General features: G+C 35.8%; 2 protein-coding genes across 3 annotated transcripts; one reads left to right on the top strand and one right to left on the bottom strand.

The window, feature by feature from the left end:
- Positions 1-21,740, bottom strand: LOC106129860 (uncharacterized). 2 transcript variants are annotated; one of them, XM_060950806.1, is made up of 12 exons: positions 12,250-12,437; positions 7,588-7,901; positions 5,904-6,081; positions 5,353-5,549; positions 4,678-4,816; positions 4,279-4,406; positions 3,852-4,104; positions 3,186-3,641; positions 2,727-2,896; positions 910-1,051; positions 450-583; positions 1-185 (listed from the first exon to the last, which is right to left on the bottom strand). In XM_060950806.1, coding segments are annotated over exons 1-12 (2,229 nt in total). In that variant the 5' UTR covers positions 12,251-12,437; the 3' UTR covers positions 1-68. The 2 variants fall into 2 exon arrangements, with proteins under 2 accessions (XP_060806789.1, XP_060806790.1); XM_060950807.1 differs by lacking the exons at positions 7,588-7,901; positions 12,250-12,437 and adding an exon at positions 21,692-21,740.
- LOC106129898 (clavesin-1) lies at positions 9,947-25,666 on the top strand. Its single transcript, XM_013328593.2, has 5 exons — positions 9,947-10,055; positions 17,491-17,609; positions 21,712-21,903; positions 23,400-23,652; positions 24,529-25,666. Exons 2-5 carry the CDS (start codon positions 17,518-17,520, stop codon positions 24,886-24,888), a joined length of 897 nt encoding a protein of 298 aa, XP_013184047.2. The 5' UTR covers positions 9,947-10,055; positions 17,491-17,517; the 3' UTR covers positions 24,889-25,666.
- Positions 25,667-26,080: the final 414 nt, after the last annotated feature.

A 26,080-nucleotide genomic window follows, 5' to 3' on the forward strand; every position in this document is an offset into this window, starting at 1 on the left:
GGAAATTCGGGAAGTATTTGTAAATGTTGAATGCCATTTTATTGCACATAGATAGGATACAATAATTTTTATGATTCTCGCTGTAGGTTCTTCCTTTGCACACATTGCTGGAAATATAATAGATTTAATTTCTGTACATCGGTCGAACTTAAACCTTGCCAGTGACCCATAGCCCAACCGTCATTCTGAAAAAAATAATAATAATGTCGGTAATTGCTCTGAAAATATTGACGGGAAGAGGATTTGTTTTGACAAAGAAAGATGAACTGGTACGTATGGACCTACCAGAGGACGCAGCGTACAAGAACCGTCCACTAGGTAGTCCGACCATCGTATTTAGGTGCATGAAACTCTAACACGCGGTAATAGAGGCGAATATGCAGTGAATTTGGTAGGTTGGTATGCTATAGACTGTACAAAAGCGCTGGATGAACACTGGTGACACTCACCCAGACCGGATACATAATATTAGCGACGCCATCTTTAATTTGCAACCAGGGATAATGCATCACGCTTAAGTAGTCGTAAGGAAATCCTACTGAAGCAGCTGGTGGTAATTTATTCTGTAATTCCTCTTTCATATCTGAAAATAAATTAAATTAATTGATCACAACATTGACTTATTATCTCGGATTATTATTGAAACTATTAGTAGCATTGAGAAACTTTTAAGCGGTGGAAGAGCTGGAATTTATTTAAATCTGGCTGGCTCTGAAAAACCAACGGGAAATAACAGATGTGTTATCTGTTGTGTGTCTGTGTAGCAAATTATTAAAAACGATATGAAGTAAAAAACTGAGTTTTCATATGTATGGTTAGTTTTCACAGACGGAATTAAAAAAGAAATGTGATGTTCCATATCCTGTAATTAAAAAAGTTATTAAAGATACTGAATATGCATAAGATAACCTGGTGTAAGATTATCCCAATCAATCTTAAGGTATTCATCTCGATCATGCATGTTGTGCTGGTGGTCTAAGCCCAGTATATGGACGAACAAGTGCAGCAAATCGTTCACTGAGTTGAAACAATCTGCATTTATCTTTATTTCCTGTAAAATAAAAATTTATGTAAGTTAACAACCTATATATAATGTATAATCTGGCCTCTGTGGCGCAGCGGCAGTACGCTTGTCTGTGACATCGGAGGTCCCGGGTTCGAATCCTGGCCAGGGCATGATGAGAAGAGAACTTTTTCTGATTGGCTTGGGTCTTGGATGTTTATGTATATAAGTATTTATTATAAAATATAGTATCGTTGAGTTAGTATCTCGTGACACAAGTCTCGAACTTACTTCGAGGCTAACTCAATCAGTGTAATCTGTCCCGTATATATATATATATATATATATATATATATATATATATAATGTTTACTAAAGTTCGAGTATTCTACAAAGAGAATTGCATCTTTTAGGTTTTCGCGTGTAAGAACACTATTATAATTGGTTAGGCGAAATGACTGATCGGAACCACAACATATATGCATATGTAAGTGTTGGGTTAGGCTGACGCATGGAAAGCAGTAGTTTTATTTTATTTTTTAATTTACGATTATTGTTATGTGCAATTTTATTTTCATTTTATATAGATATACAATATTTTTTTTTTATATTTTTTTTGTAACTATGGATCTCTGTGTCTGCAATAAAGATTTTATTTTTACGAGTATATTATTATGTTTCTCCTCTTGGATATCACGGGTCTATACTCGTACACCCCGGATTTTTGAGAGGCTTGCGTGGGGATACAAATCCAACACGTAGAGGCCCTTTGGAGAAGTTCTCATGCCAAAACCCGTTCCCGGGCATATCAATAGACGATTTGTCCATGAACAGGTCTCAGCAGGAGGTGGAGCTATTACAAAATAAGGAAAAGAATGATGGGTATTGGAGTTCATGTTTGGATGGACTTAAAATGGGCCATTGCTGGAGAAGTTCGGGCACCTGCCATAATCATGAATACGTGACTATCATGTGGCAGGTGGTGACTCGCCACTCACTAAATGGGCCCCTCAAATCAGTCACCATGATAAACAAACGGCGTAGGTGGCTGAGGATGTCGTGAGGTAAGACTGCAGGGCGTGAAATCGTGGTGATCCAGTCAGGGACCCCCGGCGTTATGACATTTTACACTTTCATCCTTCGAGCGTATAGCTCTCGCGACTCCACTCTGACCGGCCGGTTAAGGCAAGCTAGATGTAGGGGCCTGTCCCTCATCGGTTTCCACTCCGACCTTGGCGAAGAAAGATCGGAGGCGAGGAACAGGAGCCTCCCCTGGGAGCACTCAGGTCTGTGGGGTCGATACTCCCCAACAGCTCGCCACAAGCTGCCCTGCGGATACTGATTGCACTGGGAAGGTGAACCAGGGGGCGATGGGGTCGTTACGTCCCTACGCCTTATTATTATTATTATAAATCATACCTAACTATAAGATGTTATGACTAAAGTTTCTGGGCATGTGATATTTTTTTAAGTTGTTGTAAATCCTCGCTCTCGCTACACAGTTGTTAAACTTTATTTTTACTGCTAATTGTTGCACTTTACTTAATAATTTCTTTCTAAAGAAGAAACTAAGTAAAGCGTATCCTTATCCGATACACATCAGAGAACACCTCAAATAAATAAACCCTTAAAGTGAGTTTGGGACTTTATTACACCGATACTTTATTATATCCATGTCCAGGCCAATAAAAATTATGTCTAATATTAATGAGGAATTACTTACCCTAATGCCTTCTTGTTTTCCAGGCTCCGGACATTTACAACCAGGCTCGGTAGATCGCGTGAGGATTAAGATATTGTCAGCGTGGCGACGACCGGATTTGAATCCTTTGACAGAGCGACGCACTCGTTTCAGTTTGACTTCTGACTTGCCACGCCCAGTTTTTCTGTTGACTATAAAGAGTACATGTTAAAAAGCTTGTACGAGTATATTAAAACGAGTTTATTGATGGAGTAATGTGCTGAATTCGACTATATGAACCTGTACATTGTAACAATTTACCAGCAAACCAAGAGCACTAGAAATGGCATCTTAAGTGACTACTATTGTTCCATGTCTAGCGGTATTTTTTAAATAAATTGTAGCGTTTATGCAAAATCTAATATAAATGTGGATGTGAGATCTGTGAAAGCTACCGAAGAAAAAAGAAGAATACGTGATTACTTTTTTGATGCAACTTACATTCTGTATTCAGATTCCGTCTTTCTGGTATGGTTTTGTCTTCCCCACTCTTTCGACTTATCGCATTTATTGGCATATAACCATTAACACCTTTACCTACTAATTTTTGACGCGTTTCATTGAGAGAATTCGTAGATACAGTGATCATTTCATTTGCGATCAAATCAACTTCATTATTGCCAACATTATTGTCATCTTCATTCTTATTTATTTCAGGGTTATTATCGCCAGATTTTATATTTTCATTTTTATAGCCTTCGTTTTGCACATTTTCATTTTTGGCACCCTCAGTTTGGTCGTTTTTATTTTGGTCATCTTCAACTTTTTTATTATTATCATCATTGAATTTGTCATTACCTTCGGCTTCATTTGATTGATTAGAATCTTGAAATTCAATGCAAGTTTCTTTTTGTATATGACGAAACACTGCTTTAATATTTTCCAATTCTTCAGCACCTTAAAATATATATATAAAAGATAAATAATATTTATGGGATAAGTCCGCCATTGCAAGTGATTTATTTCTTTTATAACTTTGTACTATTACTTGAAACTGTGTAATAAAGATATTACAAACAAACATACAAATAGATCGGATAAATATCCGCAAAATGGAATAATAGAAAACAGATTTAAGTACATATTATAACAAATAAATATACTAACTGAATTCAACATCATCTCTTATTTTGTAAGTCACCACGCCATAAGGCCAAAGTCTATCTTTGAAGTAATCCTCAATGTCGTTCTTAGTCATTTGTTGTTTGTTGGTAGGAGCCGGTTTGACCACGCTTGGGCAAGTTTGCAGAAGATATTTCCGGTTACGATCGACGCATTCATTTCCATATATCATGGTGACTTTTTCAATATCCAGCTCACTTAATCCTTTGCGTTGGCCTAGTTTGGATCCAACATTTTTCTGGGAAAAATATTGGTAAAATTAATTATCTTGTTCATATTCAGACCCTATAGGAATCTGATTAGTTTATTATTTAGTTTCTTGTCCTAGTCCTGAATGCGTCTGATCATTTGGCACTCTTTCTCTTCTCTACTTCTCTTACAAAAAGAAATTAACCATTTGAGGGTTACTTACATCAGCTAGTATGGTATATTGTCCATTTCTTGAAAACGCTTTTGGTGGGTAATGTAAAATACTGGAGTAGTCATACGGCAAATTTACGAGAGTGCCAATTGATTTTATATCAAAATAATGTTTATAACCTGGAAAATAAAGGATTGGTAGATAATGAATTTAAAATCACACATAGTAAGTTGCAGGCTTGTGCCGTTGGGAAGATTTAGAAATATAACTGAGTATTTATTCAGAATCGTGAATGTTAATATTGTAGTAGTGTAAATGATTTTTTATTTTCCTAAGTTAAGAATCATAGTCTATCACTATTCCTTTTAAACGTGGACATTTTTACTTGTTTAAAAATCCATATGTTAAAAACATCTCTTTGTATTAAAGTTGGATCATTCTTTACCTTACCTGGTTTAATATTGTTCCATAACACAGTTATATGCTGATCTCTATCAGGTCGCGCGTGTTCATGAGAGAAGCCCAGGATGTGCATCACTTCGTGGACGATCTCACCCAATGAGAGGCAATCGTAACCGAATACGACCATCTTAATTGAAGAACACAATATTAATGGGAAAATGTTAATTATAAAGATTCTAGGTTTATGACGGAATTGATATTCAGAGAGCGATAATTACAATCATTACAAATATTACAATCTTATATAGTACTTAAATTAATTAGTTTATTCAGGTTTAGAATACCGTACCGATGAGCTTGCAAGAGGCTGGTCTTTCAATGCATAAAGGCGTGGTTCCAAACACCAATGTGTGGAAGTGAAAGTTCTATGTGGCAGAAGAGGCATCAAAGCAGAATAATCTCGGTAGAAATATAACTGGTGCAAAATAAATGACAGTGCAAGGATCATGTGTGATGTGACTCAAGGCCAAGGTCCCGAAGCACAGTGGCGGAGGCAGTATAAAGATGCAGACCACATAAAGATGAGAGAGAGGACATGTGTGATATGAAAAAAGATATCATTGGCAGGAATAAGGGAATGAAATAAGTGTGAGGATGAATGGAATGCAGGCGACGAATAAACAAATTGAAAGATTATAGTAAGTTCGTAATTTTATTTTTTACCTGTACTCCCTTATTTACTTTAACCGCGTTGCTATGCACACACTGCCTTATACCCAGGGGGTTGGTGATGTATAGCCATTCTACTTCTTTCAGTGACTTTTTGTCGGTCGGCTTGTCCTTTAGTCGCTGAAGGCGGATACATGTGGCTCTTTCGAAGTAGTCGAACGCTTTTGTTATCTTAAGAGCAAGTGTAGAGTCTATCAAACAAAATAATATTGGAATAAAAATACATACCGAAAAATACGCTTATTCAATAAATTAATTTACCTAATCTACCCCGCAAGGGATATAGACGTGACGGTATGTATGTATGTATGTGTATGTAATTTACCTAATCTCCTTGCGAGTACACCACTAAGATCCAGCTTTGTTTATGGAAACTTCGTGGACTATTATTATTATTACCAGCATGAAATTAAATGTTAAAAGCACACATTTTCCGATTTAGTATGAATTACATGTACTCTTGACTGATTAACAGAAAATAAATTATAAATATTTATTCTGGTCGCAATTGTAAAAAAAAAATATTATAACAATTTTCATCTTACCGTAAGTATTGGGGTCGATGAAAAACGGCACAATTCCGTTTATCCATTTCTTATGCCATGGTACTTCAACGGTTTTCACATTCAAATCTGGGGTCTTTGAGCCCGGCCCCGCATCTTCAGGGTCTAATAGAATCGCTGGGGCGAAAGGAAATCGCCTACCAGACTGGTTGAGAGGCACCTCAAATAAAAAAATAGTAATATTTAAAACAAAACTAATTGATTGGTGTTGTGTCTTATTTAAGTAAAAATTATACAAGTAATTAATATACTTGGCACTTTTGAAAAAACGTTAAGGTTTTGCTGCCTTAGGATTATGTCAATACACAGTATCGATCACTTTTTTATGTTACTGGCCAGTTGTAAAAATAAACATGTTTTGTTTTTTATTGTGGCGACATCTCTACGCCACTCGTCACAACATCCAATCTCACAACAACTGTCAATCATCGCGAAGAAATTGATGCGCTCAACCAATAGCAGCGAAGAAGCTAAGACGCGATTTCAGAGATTTCACGGATTGGAGCTATATATACAACCTCCGACACAACACCGTCGGAGCCGCGGTTCCCCAGGCATAACACCTCGCCTGGCGGAAGATCTTCCCTTTGGTGGCGGTCGAGCCGAATCATCGCTCCCGCTACATTGGAGGCCCCGACGAGATTGGAAGCAACCTTCTCCATCTTCATCAACTCCAATCCTCAGCATCACTCCTCACTCTGCAAGCAGTCTCACAGCAAGCCAGCAACTGAGTATCGCAGCAGGTCCATCGCAGCCAATTCAACGAGCTTCCTGGTCCTGTCTCCACCCGCACTCACTCTCATCGACTTCAGCGACCGACGCATCTACCGCAGCCCACGCCTGGATCTTTTCGACGGCCGCTCTTCTCTCCAGCGTGGCAGCTCTGCACGATTTCTCTCGGCGCCAAACAAGTCGACTTCGCTCTCTACTGTCTCGACTCACCGCAGACTACGAGCAACGCAACGGCTCACTCCTGACTCACTAGGACTTCGAGCAACTTCCGACTCACTGGAAGACAACTGGCACTTGCAAGCTACAACTGAAGCACAGATTGCACAGCAAGATCTCAAGACTTCAGACCTCCGGTCTTGGGGGGGAGTACTGTGGCGACATCTCTACGCCACTCGTCACAACATCCAATCTCACAACAACTGTCAATCATCGCGAAGAAATTGATGCGCTCAACCAATAGCAGCGAAGAAGCTAAGACGCGATTTCAGAGATTTCACGGATTGGAGCTATATATACAACCTCCGACACAACACCGTCGGAGCCGCGGTTCCCCAGGCATAACACCTAGCCTGGCGGAAGATCTTCCCTTTGGTGGCGGTCGAGCCGAATCATCGCTCCCGCTACATTATTAAGGACTCTGAGTGAAATAATACCACAGCCAGGCCATGTACATTAGTTCGATTGCTAACCGATGCTCTTATAGTAAGGGACACTTGCACTTTTAGGCAAATGGATGTGTAACCATGATCTAACATAAAGGTATATGGTAATAGGTATGTTTTACTCTAAGATTGCAAATATCAGATAGGAGTTGCTTCTTGTAAAACTCTAGAAGTGTGGTCTCAGGTGGACCATCGGCTTCTCTTCAGAGACGTAACGATGCCACATTCGCACCAGTGAGATGATGATATAAGTAGGTATAGCTCTCGGTTACCTCAACAGTGGTCGTTATCGTAATAGGCGGGTCCAAATTCCTCCTCCTATACTCAACTCTCCCTCCATTTCCATCCATATCATCATACAGTCTATCCACAATGCTCTCCACTCTTCTTGCGTCTTCCTGTTCTCCTGCGTTACTCTTGTAGTCCGCTGATCGTTTCCCGCGACGTAAAATTTGCTCTTTCTCATAATAAGGCGTCCCTGATAAGGAATTAGCCCGACGACCGCCATATAAAGCTTTGTTCTCGGAAAACATTCGACACATTTCTAAATTGTCTTGGCGTTGTTTTTTTATCATGTTTCTGTCCACTGAAACGTTAAACTTTATTTAAGTGGTTATTTGATGCAAAGAATTCCTAGAACGTTTTGTTTATCAAATGAGAACGGATTGCAAGTAGGTACATATTAATGCAGTCTGGTAGAGCGACCGCTGTCCAACGGGTAAGGCATACGATTAAAATAAATAAATAAGAAATGGTGCCCGCGCCAAGCCCAGTATTAAATATTAATCCTTTCTGAGTAATTTTGATTGAGCTTACCGATGCACTTACTTTAAACATAGTGTGTGCCAACTGCTTCTCTTCCCGTGCAGATTGTAAAAGTAAATCAAGGGAAAGGCAAATAAACTGAGAAATCTCAATTCAATAATTAAACTTTACTTCTTAGTCGAACACTCTTGTCAGAGTGGTCGTGGTTGCGCAGACGAGGTACACTGATGCAATTAAGCTTTACAGCTGCACGTAACTATAGCCTTCTTAAAAGACTGTTGGCTCTGTGTACGCCGTAATGGGTAAAGACGTGATTGTATGTATGTAACATGTCAAACGTATATACACCTGTCTTTTAAAAAATATATCATCTGAAATTAATGTCATAGGAACATAGGTGTACTCACTTGTATTAACTTTCAACCCAGGTATATCACATTGTGCCACAACATATAGTATACTCAACACCGAAATTATTTTCCACAACATCCTAAGCAACCATCAGTATTTCGAAATATGCAAATGAAAAGTAAAAAAATAACTCGATATCGATATTACTATTTTATTTCTCACTTGCCATATAAAATTTATGATCAAGAAAAGCATATTGGATGTTTAAAATTGATGTTGTAAAATCAAAAAAATTTAATAACGGGTATTGGTATTTTAAATTTATCTAAAATTTAAATTGTACAGTGATACTATTTAAATTACTCGTAGTTGTAATGTATAATATAATATAAACGAAAAAAATCAAAGTACCTAACAATTTTATGCACATTTTTGTAATTATAAACGTAATCATAATTTCTCATGTTCCAAGCAGCCTGAGGGGCGAATAAGCTCCCTTATTATCAAGGTCATGTACAGTGGGCTAGATAGAGTAACTACATTGCCTTCGTATCGTAGAAAGGTGATATACCTTTCTAGCCACTATACTTTTATTGTCTTTTCCAAGTTACGTATACCTATTAGTACTTAGCACATCTTGAATGAGCGAGAGAAGTAATGTTTAAGCGAGTTTTACTACAAGGAATGAAATGTACTTAAAACTAAAGAATAACATTGTATAAGTTACATGGGCACTCCTTATTTAGAAAATTACTAAAGAAATCTATATTACTAAAGAAGTTTCATGCTGTTTGTTTATTTTGACGGGATCCTAAATACAATGAACGAGCCATTGTTGTGCAACTAAGTGCAATATTCAAATAAAGGTCGATACTAGGACCTTTGACGTGCATTCAATTGTAAATTCAGTGTTATTGTAGTTCGTATTTGATATAACGATAAAAAAATTATAATGGTTCTATGGCTTTTGGCACAGTATGACCATAGTTTTAACCATACCAATCGAGATAGAGTTCATTTTACGCCTTGAAAAGATAGTTACAATAAGAAGGACCACCCCATCATCGTCTTAAGAGGCAACTTAGGTAATAGAGAACATACATATAGTGCAGCTTATAGCATGGTAAACATAACCCATAACGGACCTTGCAAAGTTGTCTGACGGAGTCGCTTCGAAAAAATCTTTACCCTTCCAGTATAATGGTCAAGGGGCACATTTCTGGGTCCTCTCCAGAAAAGTGAGGATGTCACCAAGATTTACGCCAGGAAGAAGAAGAAAAGTCTGATCAAGTCAATATTTTAAAAGTTAATGCCATGATCATGACGTGACAATTTAAGATGACCTCCTAACATAAGCCTCCGGCTATAGTTCGCATTGACCGCGGTCTCCGCCTCGTCTCCATACAACACCGAGCACCGCACCTGTCCACTTCGCGAATTCGAAATTAGAAAGTTAACTTTTTTCCGGCATGTTGTGCGAGGTTGTGGTGCTGGCAGCTAAGGCAAAGGCAGTCGCGTGTCGTGCCCCAGTCTGTGCACACGTTTATCGGTTTTAAAAAGTTTGTTTTCGCGCGTTTCACGTGCTCTCGTATTGAATTTGGAACCCCCAAGGATTTCGCGATAAGTAAGCTATCTGTGTTAATTTTGATTTATTGAACCAATTTACTTTTTTTCTTAAATAGATATTTGATGCTGCTTGTGTACTCATTTATCAATCGGTATTTATGTTGACGCGTATAGTTTTTGTTAGCGTATAGTTTGTGTTGCATGGCTGGTGCATTGGTTTTGACATAACCTATAAAATAGGAAAGTTCATCATTCGATCACCGTTACATATAACAAATTCTTGGTGTGTCGGTCCCTCATAATTTACTTAGCTTACACTCTGGTCTACAATAAGTACTTAGTTCTGCAAGAGTTAAATTTAAAGACAGCATTTGAGATATACGTTTATTTCATGCTATGAAAAGATTTAAGACAAGATTGCTTGTTGATTAATTCGTTTTCGGAATTGTTAATGCATATTTAAATCTAGGTATTTATTCATTTCAGTGTCAAGAACCTTGTAAAGTGAAGTAGGATTTCAACTTTTCATTTCGATAAGACCCCCAAAATATATTTGTCTGTCATCTACCAAGCACATGACCGTAAATGAGCTAATTTATTCACACACATAATCACGACTTTATTTTTCACGGGTACGCAGAGCCGATAATTACAAGATTCAAGGGACAGGTTTGGCTAGATGGATGGGACAGAAACTAAAGGGTTACCAGGGTTACCCATAACCCCGCTATCATTGGAATTCTAAAAATACTTTTCTCAATTTTGAACCCTTCGAATATGTTCTGCTGACAGAACTAAAAGACGCTTTCGACTCCGCCCGCGTAAAACGATAATTATATCGTCCCCGCGGGAATTTTGGGAAATCACTCCTATACCACTTGCCAAATTTTGAGTCGAAATATTTACAGCAGTGTTAATCAGTCAGTCACTCAGAAGTCACAACAGAAGAATTTTCTATAATATAGATAAGAAAATATTATAACTACCTATATCTTAATGTGTCGATGTCTAAGATCATAATAATTGACCCTTGAAATCACGTCTTCAAGTATCATCGATATGCACTTAATTGCAATTGACATGGCCGTTATTATAATAATGGATGCGGTTGTTACTCTTATCACGCTGGTCTTAATAACACTTTTGTTATTAACTTAATAGAAATTGTAATTTCGTTGCTACAATCAGTTTTCCGATATTTCATCTATTCTGTCTATATTTAGACAAATTTATACTGAATGTTTTCTATCTAACTTTATACAACATAGGGCATTTTATAATCCCGCCTCTTACCCGAAGGCTACGGTGGAGCCATAATTTTTTCACGTAACATAAACCCTGCATACTTCTTTCGCTTAATCCGCACTTCACTCCGTTCATGTAAAAACCTAACATTAACTTATTTTTTATACAAGAACTAATAGCTAGGTAATGTAATGATATACCAGCATGACAGTAGGTGTGTATTGGAAATCCATCTCTCGTATTAGTACATGACTAGTAACAATGTTTTCCGTCATTTTATAATTAACGTGTACTTACAAACATAAAGGTATACGTATTTTCTCTCCACTCTACTTCAGAACTTTATATGATACAAAGTTTTGTAAGCCTTTACTTTGGTAGACATAGCGTAATTTTTTTAAGTATACATGTATACAGGAGAAAGTAAAACTGTTTTACAAAGTCATAATGTATGTCACAGTACACTATGTCGTAGTCATACTGGTATGACAAACTAGTATGACCAAGAGGAAACAAAGACTTTTAAAAAGCCTGCCCGAAAAGACATGGAACAGAAATCAGCATTGACACATTATGTTACTACCAGGTAATTTAAAGACTCTGCGGCACCAGGATGTGCAGTACCCAATAATCTGGTGGATGTTTATGATGGAGCAAGGAGACCGTAGAGTTCCATAAATTAATAACATTAATCGTTTAAAATGTATAAACAAAAAGAAATATAATACGATCAAAGTGTGGACGAAACACGTAAGTTTTTCTATTAAACAAAGACAAAAGTTATAATTACGTAACATAGGTAAAATTAAGTGAAATTCCTTCAAGTAACGCAACAGCAGCGGTCTCACCTCGACTCGCCTCGCCTCTAAAAGAATATGTAAGGATTTTATGATCCTTTACGATGAATAATTTAATAGAACGACAAATGTCACAAAGAATATAAATTGTGAAAGGATAACGAATAAAGATGGAATACCTATAACTTTACTTATATGCTATAGACTTACTTAATTTTTTTATGTTTTACTCCCGCGGTCCTTACTTAACTTCTCTTTCATTTTAGCACCTTTCAATTGGCAATGTCCGTGGCACCTTTCGTTACAATGTTTGAAGCATAGCATTCGATTTTTCTACTTCTTATCTATCCTACAGCGTTTTCAGATTGAATACCGTTTTTGGCGAAGTCGAGTCTAGATGAAAGTTCCTGCAAGAATGAGTATCCTAACTTTCGTTTTACTCAGACTTAACAATCAAACAGGTGTTAAACTGTTAACTCATTAATATTCAAGAATATGAATAATTAAATAATTATGAATAATTCTCAATACGTAATTGATTGACTAATTTACAGATATGTTTATTCAATTTCTCTAAAAATATGATAGACAATGATTTACCCGTTTGCAACTTATTATTGGTCGTACCTACTTGAGATATCTTTTGTCAACATATCAAAGTCCAAAACGTATTTATGTAATACGTTAATCGTAGTTATCCTGACCTGAATAACAATTATAATATCAATACAAATTAACCTTCAACATGACATGACTTTTGTACATATCAATAAAGATTGAATCAATACGTGTGTAAATACAAGAGAATATAAGAAACAATTGATGATCGACATAGTCATAAGGTCAAAACTTGACAGAAAAGGAAAAAAACAAACACTATGCCTAATAGCCTACTTATCCTGAATATCTTATTGACTTTTGAAATATTCCCGATGCATAGCCTGCGATAGATGTACACGAGTATATAGTCTGTGTTAAAAACAAAAAAGAATTAAGTAACGTTATCATGGGATTATTGGGCCTGTAGTTTCGGCTGCAAGTTGCATGTTAGACAGCCACAATCGGAATGAAACAAAAGAAATGCTATATTTTACCGGAATCAATATGTTTCATCGTCTGCATTAGACGCTGTCTTTTTGTACAATTGTAAAGCTGCTAAATGAACACGTTATGGTTTTACACAAGTATTCTTTGAAGACTTCTAGCAAACCAGTAGCTAAACATTATTTTCCAACAGCTAATGAACCGTGGCGCGGCTTAGCTAACGCTGGCCGGTGGCGTGTTGGACACGTAACTGTTATGTTTGCGTTACGTGGAGCCGGTGTGTGGCGTGGTTTGGACACGCTGAATGGACTTAAAGCCAAGCTACTTCAGTAAATTTTTGAATAAAATCATCTCTCTCTCTCTCATCTTTATATGAGTATCTTCCGAAACCATAATCTCGTCTTATTAAAGTTAAGGCAAAAGAAAAAGATTTTAAGAGTTCGTGCTCGTTGATGTCTTTTTGTTGGACGAAAATTTTTAACATTTTTTTTAACAAGAGTGTTACTTTCAGGCTTCTTTTTAAAAGCTAATAAGTTTTATAAGGCTCATTTGTAGACGAACATGTGAAAAGCCCAACTGATAGGTAGTACTATGTACCTAACTATCATTCATCTAATAGTTTATTTTCAGATAGATTATATACATCCTTAGAAGAGAAAGAACAGTTAAATTACGAGTATAATGCTTGAAATAGACCATTTAAGGTTATGCCAATACGTATAGGTTGAGTCAATTATTAGCAGTGGTAGATAGTTCCGTTGTTTTGTTTATTTGAACTGTGGTTTCCATTAACAAATATTTACCACCCAACTTTTATTACGCAAACAATGAGTGACGATAATAATGAAATATGTGATTGACATCAAAATTGTATCATACATATTCATTAAAATTGTACGTGAAATGGTCGTTGTCAACAGCGCACATTATAATTATTTATGAAATTTTAAGTAAAGAGTACTTATTAAGGTACCTACTAGTTTTGCTTGACGCTTCGCCGTGTCATTTTTATTATTCCTCGATTTCCTAAGACCTCTCAGTATTATAAATAGGTCGAGGTGCGCTTTATATAGTTGAAATAGATAATAGAAACACTATATTGAACTCGAAACTGAATGATGAGTCGTTGCCTTCACTCGCATGCAGTGCGCCGTCCAATTGTATAGTTTGTAGCATTCACCAAAACTTATCATTTTTATGTACTAATATTATTCCGATTTGAGACAAACGTCTAGAAAAAAAAATGATTCCCATTGAATCACTCCATTGACTGTTATAAGTTCTTCGCAATTGGGTTTCAAAATCGCTAAAAAAATCTTTGATTACTTGTTCTCTTTCTAAATCAATAATACAAAGGGAAAGTATACTATGTCTTACTCCTCAGTATGTGTATGTGCGCGCAGAATTTCAAAGAATATAGTTCTGTTATCGCACTCTTACACTAACAGTGAACCACAACAAAATCAAATAAAATCACTTACGTTGTATTAACTAAATAAGCAATATGAGTTAGGATTGACTATTTTCATTATTGATGCAATCATTTATTCAATTATTATTAAAAAAACAATAATTCTAAGACAACTCCCTGAGATGAAAATGGCGGACGGCGGAGCTTTCTCGCGGATGCCAGTAGAAAGTGAGGCCGGCGCGATTAGCCACTTGATCCGCTGCTCCAAGATGTAGGTATTAGTACTATACATAGACACCATCACGTACACATACAAGGTGCACGAACAGTCATTGGCAAAGATAATCATGAACCCCGTTCACACAAATCAAAAACATAGTGGAATGTACAAATGAAATTTTGATTGCGTCTTAAATTTTTAAACTATGTTGTGGTCCGCGTCTTTGCGTGTTACAAGTTGCACACCCTTGACGATAGAAAACAAATTATTTACACACTAAGCAGATAGTATAAGCTACTTTTGTTACCTGTTCTCTTACGACGCAGATTGTAAAAGTTAACAGAGGGAAATGGTATAAATTCTAGACTCTTTTTAAAGGTCTGCAAATCGACACAATTCTATCATTGAGCAATCCAGCTAAAAAGGCCTTCTAGTTTTGTGGCTTATGTCTTAAAACGTAGGTTCTTGTGTGTGTGATAAAGAGCTGTAGCATGCGTGATACAGTAATCAGAAAGCGTTCCGTGCCACACGCCGATTGTTCCGCTCCGCTGACGATGCTGTAACACCTGCCTAAGCCTGCTGCTTTGGGTAACGAAAGTACATTCCATTCCAGCCTGTTTCCGTGATCGTTAAAATTCATGTTAATCTTGAACCATTTCGCATGTCGTCGAAGATTACATTAAATATAGCGTAGTCGAAGTTAGTCTTTTCATGAAAGTCTTTAGGAACCTTTAATTTGAAAAAGTTGGAAATGTCATAATCTTCCCGCGTTTTTTTTTTGAAAATAATGAAAGACAGCGCCGCGGTGCCGCGACCCATCTCTCTGGATATGCGTTAGGAGACTTTGTGCACTATTTGGATTATAACATTTAAAAAAGAGAGCATTTGCTTGATTTAATATAGATAAGAGTTCATGATTTTCTATGTCCTTTCATACGTAGTAACGCGATTTACCAGACATCCTGTATAACACAAATTTAAATTCACAAAACATTGCTGAGTAAGGTAGATAGCATGCAAAGCCAGGGTCGGATGTCTCGTTGTCAGGTCAGCTGGTTTGCAATAAGACAGTGCACTGTACTGTGAAGGTCAAACATAGGCTTGGCTAGGTAGTGAACTGCCAAGGGCACTTTTTTGCCAACAGTGTCTTGCGAATTCTAATAATAATGACATTTTAATGTACATATGTTTGTAATCGGAAATGCACGAACGTTAACTATATTTTTTTTTTATAGATTCATTTCGCCTCTTTTACAGAGTGGTAGACAGAAACTATGCTTGCCACGACCACTGCATACATCTTTTGCTTTATCCATAATCATAAAACTTTTCATGCAAGCTTATTTTGGGATACTCGACCTAAATCTGTTATAAGTAATAAATTTGTTCAATACAAAAAGTAGTACATACAGTTTTTGCTTCTACTTCATAAAATATAAGATAAATGGAGATTTATGTTAAAACCTAGTTATTATTAATCGTACTTTAGGTAAGATGATAATCAAAATTGGCGGTTGTTCAAATTAATTAAATATTATTTTCTTAAGTCTTAGTATTATCATAAAACGCTCATTATATAACTGCATCATACGTATGAAAGAAAAATCCTTGAGTACAATGCATTGTCAATAGAAAACTACGTGTATCCGTAAACGCAGTATCTTTTGCCAGGATATAGTCTTAAGGTCAGAGGAATCCCAAGTGTGCCAGGGAAACCAGTAATTGTACATGATTAACAAGGCATTTTTCATTAATTGTTTAGTTTTCACGTACTTTAAATATATATTGTTAGAACTGTTAATTTACATTGGAACTACAAAATACGGTACTTACGTCGGGAAGATACCTAAATGTTAAGACTACATCATGATTCAATATGGGTTAGGTTACCTGCAAAGGTGGGATTCAGCGAATCCATGTGAAAATCTAAGTTACCAATCCAGAATTAATGTGGTCACAGGCATACCCCAGTCTCTCATTGAGAAAGTATGTGGATGATAACCTGATTGTAAAAAATGACGAAGCTTGTAAAACATTCAGCAAAATTATTCATGTAGGTACTACAAACAAATCATATAATGATTTAAGATTTTAATTTAAACTTGATTGCCTCGACCAAGGAGCAAATTTGAGCAGCCTCAGATCAATACGTATGAATCTTCTAAAAACAAAAAATCTTATCGTGTTTTAACTACTTATATGTAAACTGATATCTACAAGAGGTTCTAGAATAAAGAAATTGTTCTTAATATGAAAAAGACTGAATTCATATATCATACTATAAGTTTGAAAATTTAATGAAAATCAGTTGCAGTGCAAAGGTGGGGCAGCTCCCACTTTTGTTTTTTCTAACTGCGCATTCTTTCTTGAATTTCTAGTATTCATTAATGTTTGTATGTTTGTAGGTACTATTCACACCCTATTCTTGGGGAGATATTTTCACTTTACATCTCTCATATGGTAGAATCTCCTATCGTATCGTAATTAAACCATACTGCCAGTATCTAACATACCTATAATCGCATCTATATTCCTTGTGGGGTAGACAGAGCCTACAGTTCCGCAAAACTCGAAAGGCCACGTTCAACTGTATGACTGGCTTAATGATGGAACTGAGATTTAAATTGTGACAGTTTGCCAGCTTACAAGAAGAATCCCAAGTTTTGGCCCCACATTTTGTCGCTTTTACGATATCCAAGTTATGTAGTGGTCTTTGTCTACAAGGCCGGAAACCGCAAGTACAGTAACTAACAAATCTTTATTGTTATTGTTCCAGTTGGTACCTAGAGGGCGTGCGCACAGAATGGCAGCGACCAAATATTCCCACCCGTTCCTGCGCGGGCTCAAACCCTTCCCGGAGGGGTACGACGACGAGATTCAGCAGATCAGGGAGTGGTGAGTAATTTGTGTATTTTTTAATAGATTTGGGTGCTGTGTGGTTCCCGGCACCAATATAAAAAAAGAATAGGACCACTCCATCTCGTTCCCATGGATGTCGTAAAAGGCGACTAAGGGATAGGCTTATAAACTTGGGATTCTTCATTTAGGCGATGGGCTAGCAACCTGTCACTATTTGAATCTCAATTCTATCATCGAGCCAAAAGCACTGAACGTGGCCTGTCAGTCTTTTCAAGACTGTTGGCTCTGTCTAGCCCGCAAGGGATATAGACGTGACTATATGTATGTATGTATTTGGGTGCGTTGACCTCAATCTGCCTGGTGGTAAGCAGGATGAGGCCTAAGGTGGTGCACGCAAGCTCAAATAGAGCCTATTTAGTCTTGCCTTGAAATTCTTCAAACTGTATGAATCGGGAAAGAGAGATGCGGGGAGGGAATTCCAAATCACAGCGGTTCGCATGATAAAAGATTAAGTGAATCGTGAGGTGCGAAAGGTGGGGATATCGACCATTTCCTTTTTGTTTTGTATAGTTTCTAGCTCCTTATTTTAAGTCGCAATCGCAACCTCTTTCAGGACCCAGGGTCCGCTGCAGCCGCAACATATGCACACTTTCAGCGATATCCCATAAGTGGTTTGGTTTGGCATTGATACACTTTTATCTATTAAAAAGGGGATTTTAAAATTTGCCGTAGGAATTAAGTCGCATTCTTAATAAAAGAAAAAATAACGTTACATAGTATAATGTAGCAAAAAATAACATAGAAAAAAAGTTTTCTTTTTTAATGTTAATTTTATGGTACATTATTATGAATTGTATTTTTTTTTATTATTTACGCTACCATATAAATACTGCTGTAAAATACTTTTATTTATTACGGCTATCACTATCCCTACCTACTGCACTTGACCATGAAACATTATTATAATTCATTATGCTGCTCTATGCATTTTATATTAAATTTCATTCGCATATTTCTATACGGAAGCACTAATTTGATGTCAGAACTTAATATATATAGCAAAAGACACCTTATCTCACCGTGATAAAGTAGCAATTGCATTGAACTTCACAACTTACATTTTTAAATGTCTTATAAATTTTACTAGTCAACTATTTATTATTTTTGGCCAATTAGCGCGTTCATTACTGTAAATTTAGCACTAATGATTTCAATTCCGAGTCTATTCTTACACTAAAAATGGAAAGCAAACTTTCATGTCCGGCCGTCCATCTTGCAAAAAGTGTCCTTGAGGCGTAGTAGCATCAATGAAATTCCATTCTATTCTGCTTTCACCTGCCTGGCGAAATTACACAACTTGATGGCCGGACTACAAACGGTCAGTGACATTTACTTGAGGCCTTAGAAACAAGCATTGGTCAGAAGGTAATCTTTGTATATTTTTTCTATTACTCTTCAGCGTATTAATTTTCAGCAGCAGATGGAGATTAAGACAGTATGAGTGACCTTTTTCTCGGCGCGATATTTTCTATCTTCCATAATTTCATGTTTTCTTTCTGCCTTAGATTCATTATTTTGTATTGTTTGATTACGATTTATTAAGGCTCTATTGTATATTATGTTGTATGCAAAGTACAAAACTAAAACTTTATAAACAACCATAAATACCATGTTACGCGAACTTGATATTCGAGTCGTCATGACACACTGTCTTTAGCCGGTTTTTCGACGGTGTCTCGTACGTTTTATATTATATGCATATCAGTTAAAGGTACTCTTACCAAAAGCCAGTTATCTGCTCCAGTTTAAATTTTGTCGCGAAAAATGCGAGCATAAGTATGTAATTATTTTGGTTCATTGGTCGTGAGCTTGATAGTTTTTTTAATTTAATATAACTGATTCTTGTATCTACTTGTATATTTTCAACTTCATATATTTAGGTGGTTATAATTAAGTTTAAGAATAAAAATAAATGATAAGCTTTTTCAAACTATTGTTTAGGTTATTTCTTACATTAGTTTGACTTCTGCATTTACAAAGAAGAGTACGCAGAGACTACATCTTTCTACTTGTTATGTTCCTTGCGCTGCCGTGGTATAACTAAAATGCCGTTATCTGACATCAGGATTTACACCTTTAATTACCAGTAAAATAAGAAAAAAAATCTCTTTCGATCTGTATATACCTACGACTTTTTGGTACCTTTAAGTCATAAATAGGCGTTCTCATTGATGAATGGCATTTGTTTAAATTTTTACCGCAGTTTTTGACGTTTTACTTAAAACAAGGATTTGGCAGATAACGGCATTTTAGTTATACCAGGGCAGTGCGTACTTCTTTCACTTTATCCAAATTCATAACTCTTTCATGTTACCTCGTTGGTTTCGGGTTCTCTTAACTTGTCCCTTTGCCCGAACGTCTCCGACCTTCCGATTAACACATAGTACAATTTTCTGCATTTAAGATTTCCCAAATTTATTTTAGTGATAATAAAAAATATGCACAGACAAAGTAGCACGCAGTTACTATACGTAGATAATAAATACTTGATCTCGAGCCAAGATGCATATGAATGGCCCTTACGTGACGTTCAGAGCATAAGTTCAATCATTTACATAAATTTTACACAACTATTGTGAAAGTATGATAGCTTATGTACCGCCATAATATAGCCATTAGCCATAGCCGCCATAGTATAATAATAACCTCTGTGACATAGGAAGTTAACAAAAAGTTTTGCTTTTAAAACTTTAGTTCCGGTTCGATTCCCAGGAACGTTCGTATGTAAAACAGAAAAACAGACTTATTAAGAAAATTCCTTTGGAATGTTATAAAATGTGGCACTAACACCTTTAATATAATAACTTTAGACCAACAAACACTTTTATTGGGTGCAATAACTAGATAATGGCCGGACGGTGGTAAACACCTCAATGATGTACAATCAAATTATGTATTAGCGATTTCTATTGTGCATTTGATTGCAGTAAGGACTTGAGATGTAGGTAGCAAATTTAAGATAGACAGATAAACTCTTTTATTGTAAAAAAAGCTGGTTATCAGGTAATAAGGCAGATTTATCGCTAAAGCGATCCCTTCCCGTTAACCTTACGGTGGTAGAAAACTAAAAGAATAGAAAGGCGATAGGCAGAGTATGTATAATAGGTATAGTTATATATATTAAGTATAGGTTTATAGTATATATGGTATATAAAGAATGTTTATTATACATTATTATTATCACCCACACAAAGGTTCTCTGCTTAACCCAATGGTAGACTGTTAGATAATGCTAGTAGCATGAAGTCCGCCTATTGTATTTTACAAATTGTAATTATTACAATAAAGATTAAATAAATAAATATAAAATAAAATACAAAGCGTAAATATGTATACCTTTACCTAATATAAATGCATACTGATTTGAAAATTATATTAAAAATTTCAACCTACAAATATGTAGATGTTTAACTATTTAATTGAAAACATTGTATACATTAAAAGTAAAAATATTTACTGCAGACGTGGCAGAGATTGGGTTAGGAAGATCAAGAAATTGCTAAGCTCTCATGCATTTATAGGTGTTACCAGAACCTTAAAGAAGCTGATATTAGTTTGTGTTGGCCTTTTTTATATCACTATCACTACATGCACAATATATGTCTGTTCGCGATAAACTTGAAAAGTACTGGACGAATTTTCATACAGTTATCAACAACAGATAGAGTGATCCCTGAGGAAGGTTTTGTTAAAACTGATGATACGAGTATTATGACGATTTTAGTTCAACGTGTCGGAAAAAATTTACGCCCATCGACACTGACTGACTGATTGACTGATATATCAACGCACAGCCCAACAGAGATTTAGAGATTTTAAATTAGCATTTTGCTTTTTGGGTCTAGTAGTATATATTTACTAAGGCAGGACGGAATTTGAACGGATTTTTAATTCACGCGAGCGCGATTTTACTCTAGTCGACAAGAGGAATCTTAAGTATAAGCTTATCCTTTGGTCACCTTTTACGATATTCATAGGAAAGATATACAGTAGTTCCATTCTAAAGTGTCGGAAATCACACGGCAAGTTTTGTATAAAATAACTATCAAGTGTCTTACCTTCATTTTACTTATTCCAGGATGAAAAGCCAGCCGCATCTGCCTTACATATCGGACGACTTCATCATGTTGTTCCTTCACTCCAACATGTACAAGGTGAAGGAGACCAAGGAGACGATCGAGTGGTACTTCACCATCAGAGCCAACACCCCGGACCTCTTCACCAATAGGGACCCCCTGTTGCCGAAGAACAAGGCTATTTTGGACATCACGTTAGTACATTTACATTACACACCCATGTATCTTGATCAAATCTGGGATGTCCTTGCGAAATGTTCAAGAGTGGGCGAGCTTGTATGAAGAGACTTATTATGAATGCGAATGAAGCGACAGAAGTGGCCTGGGATCGTAGCAAGTGGATAAATGTAGTCTCTGCCTACCCCTCCGGGAAAGAGGCGTGATTTTATGTAGGTACTTATGTAGATGAATCCTTTAGTTCCCTTGTCCTTAGTGCCGGTTTTTATACAAACGTTGCTATGAACTTAAATAGGTTACAACTTTATAGAGAAATGGGCCTCTTTAGGTATGAAACAAGATGAAATCACTTACCATAAATAACTTCACAGATAAACTTGACATAGTGACTATATGACGACTAAATTCAAAAGATATGTATGTTGGTCAGCAAGCATTTTCCTATACATTAAATTTAGCGGAGTAAAATATTACACTGCACTTTGCGATTTATGCCACTTTTATCGCAACAACCGATATGATCATTTTTCATATCTACATATAGGTAGTTTTTAAACTGACCGAGATATGTTTCCATATACGAGTATGTTTTTAAATGTAAAAATATGAAAAGCTATCAGCAACAACTGCCTATTAAGCTCTTACTCGAAATAGTTTAGGTTGTACTAGTATAAATCCTTAAACAGTTTCTTTTGTAAGTTATCATTTGTTAATTGTAAAATAATCTTGGTTTTTCTCATCAAATTTAATTTTAGCTGTTAAAGGATGGGTTTAATACTGAAAATATCCATTAAAAATTAAAAAGTGAAGAAGAAAATAACTTTCAATAACCTAAGCTTTAACACCTTATAAATTTCGTTTTGATTATTGTTACAGAACCAAACAATTTATACCTAATAACATAACAATTATAACTTATTAGGTATAAATTAGGTTTCATATCAATTACCCAGTTTGCTATGCGATGGTTCTACTCTCAATCGGTACTTTGTATAAGAACATTGTGCGGTTTGGAACTTACATCAATCCCACGGTATCGACATTCGTTCGACGCGTGAAAATTTGCCGATCACAACAATTCACCGGTGTCATGGTCTTACTGATGGTGCCTTATTACAATGTTTTGATACAACACGACCTTAATTACAGAAAATTGAGAATTGCATGGTTTATTAGAACTATTGCATACTTTATGCATTTCAGATATATCAATAAAAATAAATTGTTTTAAGCTGGCAGCTTACTTTAAATATGAAACAATCGTTGACTTATTTTCTTTTGATCAACTCTCTTGTTTCATATTTTGCTGTTAATTTCCAAGTCTAGGATGAAAAACTACATAATATTAGATTCCCCTAGAATGAGATTTTTTTTGCGTCATAGTCGGAACAAGTATCTATCAACTCTTATAATTATTTTTAAGTATTTTATCTCCAGGCCCCTTGAAAGCCTGACAGGCAACATCCCTCAACTAATATACCCAAAATACAATTTTTCTTTCATACAATTTCAGAAACATGGTGGCCCTCCCGAACACCACAGCGGAAGGCTACCACGTCCTGCTCTACCGGCTGTCAGATTTCGACTACAGCAAACTGAACTTCGCTGACGCAGTCCGCGTCTTCTGCATGTTCAACGACGTGAAGTTATCTGAAGATCGGCTCTCGGAAGCATACATCGTGATCTTCGACATGAAGGGATGCAGTTTGGGGCATCTGACAAGAGTGACGTTGCCCGCGCTTAGAGCCTTCATGCAGTATATACAGGTAGGCTTGAAGTAATATTTGTGGGGCTATTCGGGATCTTTGGATTATGTCAAAGAAGAGAACTTCATCAGAACCGAAGAGATAGATAAGAAAAATGCCATCATATCACGCCCCATTGGGCAGAGAGGACTACTTTAATAAAGCTGTAATCCGTTAACTAAGGTAAAAATGACTGAAGAATTCTCTTTTATTTTTCGAATTAAATATATGACCTGCTAATAGCAACTAGTAAGCCATAAATACATTGGAGTGTTAATTCTTATGACGCGCTGATAGTTCTGTTTTTAAACTTTTGCGATATAATATAAATAAGACAAATTATAACGTTGATAAAAGAAACGTAAAGGTTCCTACCTTTTTACAATATTTAACTAACCACTTCTTAAATTAGCATCATGCTCGTTACTCTTATAATAATACCAAGAGCGCTTCCTCTGTGAGCTTTCATCTCAATTGGTGTAATAATGTAGGTGATTAGCCACGTAGTTTTGCGGTGGATTGCATGAAACTCCGGATAATGAGCATAAAATACAGCCAGCCTCTAGACTCTAGAGAATAATTGCCCGACTAGAAAAGAGAAATTGTTGCTAACTTTCCATGAACTTTTGTGTTGACCCGCTGGAGAATATAAACAACTATCAACATGAGTCTCTGTGTTTTGTTAATTTATTTGTTAAAACCAATTTATGATGCATTTAATTAGGCCTGAGATCTTATAGGGTCAAGATTTTAGAAGTCAAAATGGGTTATGTTAAATGCAAACTCGTCTTATTGCCGTGTCTTAATCGACATTAAATCCATTTTATTTGTATCAATCATTCATCATTCACTCATTGTATCATTCTAATTAAACATCCTTAATATTATTGATTTCAGAATGGACACCCTTGTCGCCTAAAGAAGATCCATGTCGTTCATACAGTCTCCTTCATCAACCAAGTCATGTGCCTTGTCAAGCCACTGATCCATTCCAACTTACTCAATCTTCTTAACTTCTCTTCTGATGGCCCAGCATCTGTAGTTGACAAGGATCTCCTTCCAGAAGATTACGGCGGTCCTCTGCCCCCAGTGAAACAATTACATGAAGAACAGAGAAGAAATATGGAAGAGAATTACAGGGAATGGCTGATAGAGACAGAGATATTCAAAGCAGATGATAAGAAGAGGATAAAGAAGCCGAGCAAGGGAATGTTTGCGACTCTCACGAGCACTTTCAAGGGTTTAGACATCGATTGATTTGTAGCTAATTAATGACGCTTTGGTACCTGATATTTTGGATACGTCATAAATTATAACGGTGCTATTATGGGGCAATATATAATTTTGTTTTTTTTTTCGTTTATTATATAAATTTGTTTTATTACAAGAGTATACGAGACGCTATTTCTACTTCATAATCTTTTCTTTGCTGCGAAAAGGTTTTTTTGAAGACATTTATATCATGTTCCTGATGAACGAGGCTATAAATTTATGTGCATAAACTATTTATTATTATTTTTTTTCTTTTTTGTCAGATATTAAAGTTGTAATCCGTTACTAGCGTATACTATCCTTACGTACTACGTATACTATCCTTAGTCAGTTATTGGGTATAGCAATATTTTAAGGTTAGCTTAATATAATTCATCCTTGTTTTAGCGTTAAAATGAAGCCATACATTTTCAAAAAAAATAATTGCAATTATAGTTAGGGACATGACAGAAATATGTCAATTTTAATTATTGCCTGCAGAGTAGGATGTCGCGCTGGTCCCGATTTCTTGCTCTGTGGTTACATATAATCAACCCTTTTTTTAATGTTTCACTTTTCTTTATATTTTGACATTGAAAGTTAGTAAAGTAAATTTTTATCTAAGTTTTTTTTTTAAGATTTATATTAAACACCGCTAAGTCAAAATATAATCATTACTTTTAGATAAATATATTGTAGATAATATTAGTTTAAATAAAATAGGTTTTTCAATATACCAAAATATATCTTACATGTGATTGTTATGAGTAACATTATATTTTGTATGCAGTATTGGATCAATTTATAAAAATTACTATATTTTAAGAAAAAAAATGTTATTTATATATTCATTGTTGTAAATGGTTAGATTTGTATTTTTTATATTTTTCTATAAAATTTTATTGTACAGAAACTGTACTTATTATTTGTAAATAATAAACTTGTTAGTTACTGGTATTTATTATTTCTTTACAAAATTATGTCACAGCCCATTTTAACCTTCAGTGCCCAAAATTTAAAACCGTCTGTTTATCTTACTATTAAGTATCCTTATTTATTTATGATTTAGGATGAAAAAAACATTTTCAAAATAAATTTACCAGTTACAATTTAATTTAAAAAATATTATCACAGTTTTATAAAGTTCGAATTTAAAAAGTCGAGGAACGTACCTCATTTACCTAAGTAAAAACAGAAT

This window comes from Amyelois transitella, chromosome 22 (genome assembly GCF_032362555.1).
Source record: "Amyelois transitella isolate CPQ chromosome 22, ilAmyTran1.1, whole genome shotgun sequence".
NCBI lineage: Eukaryota > Metazoa > Arthropoda > Insecta > Lepidoptera > Pyralidae > Amyelois > Amyelois transitella.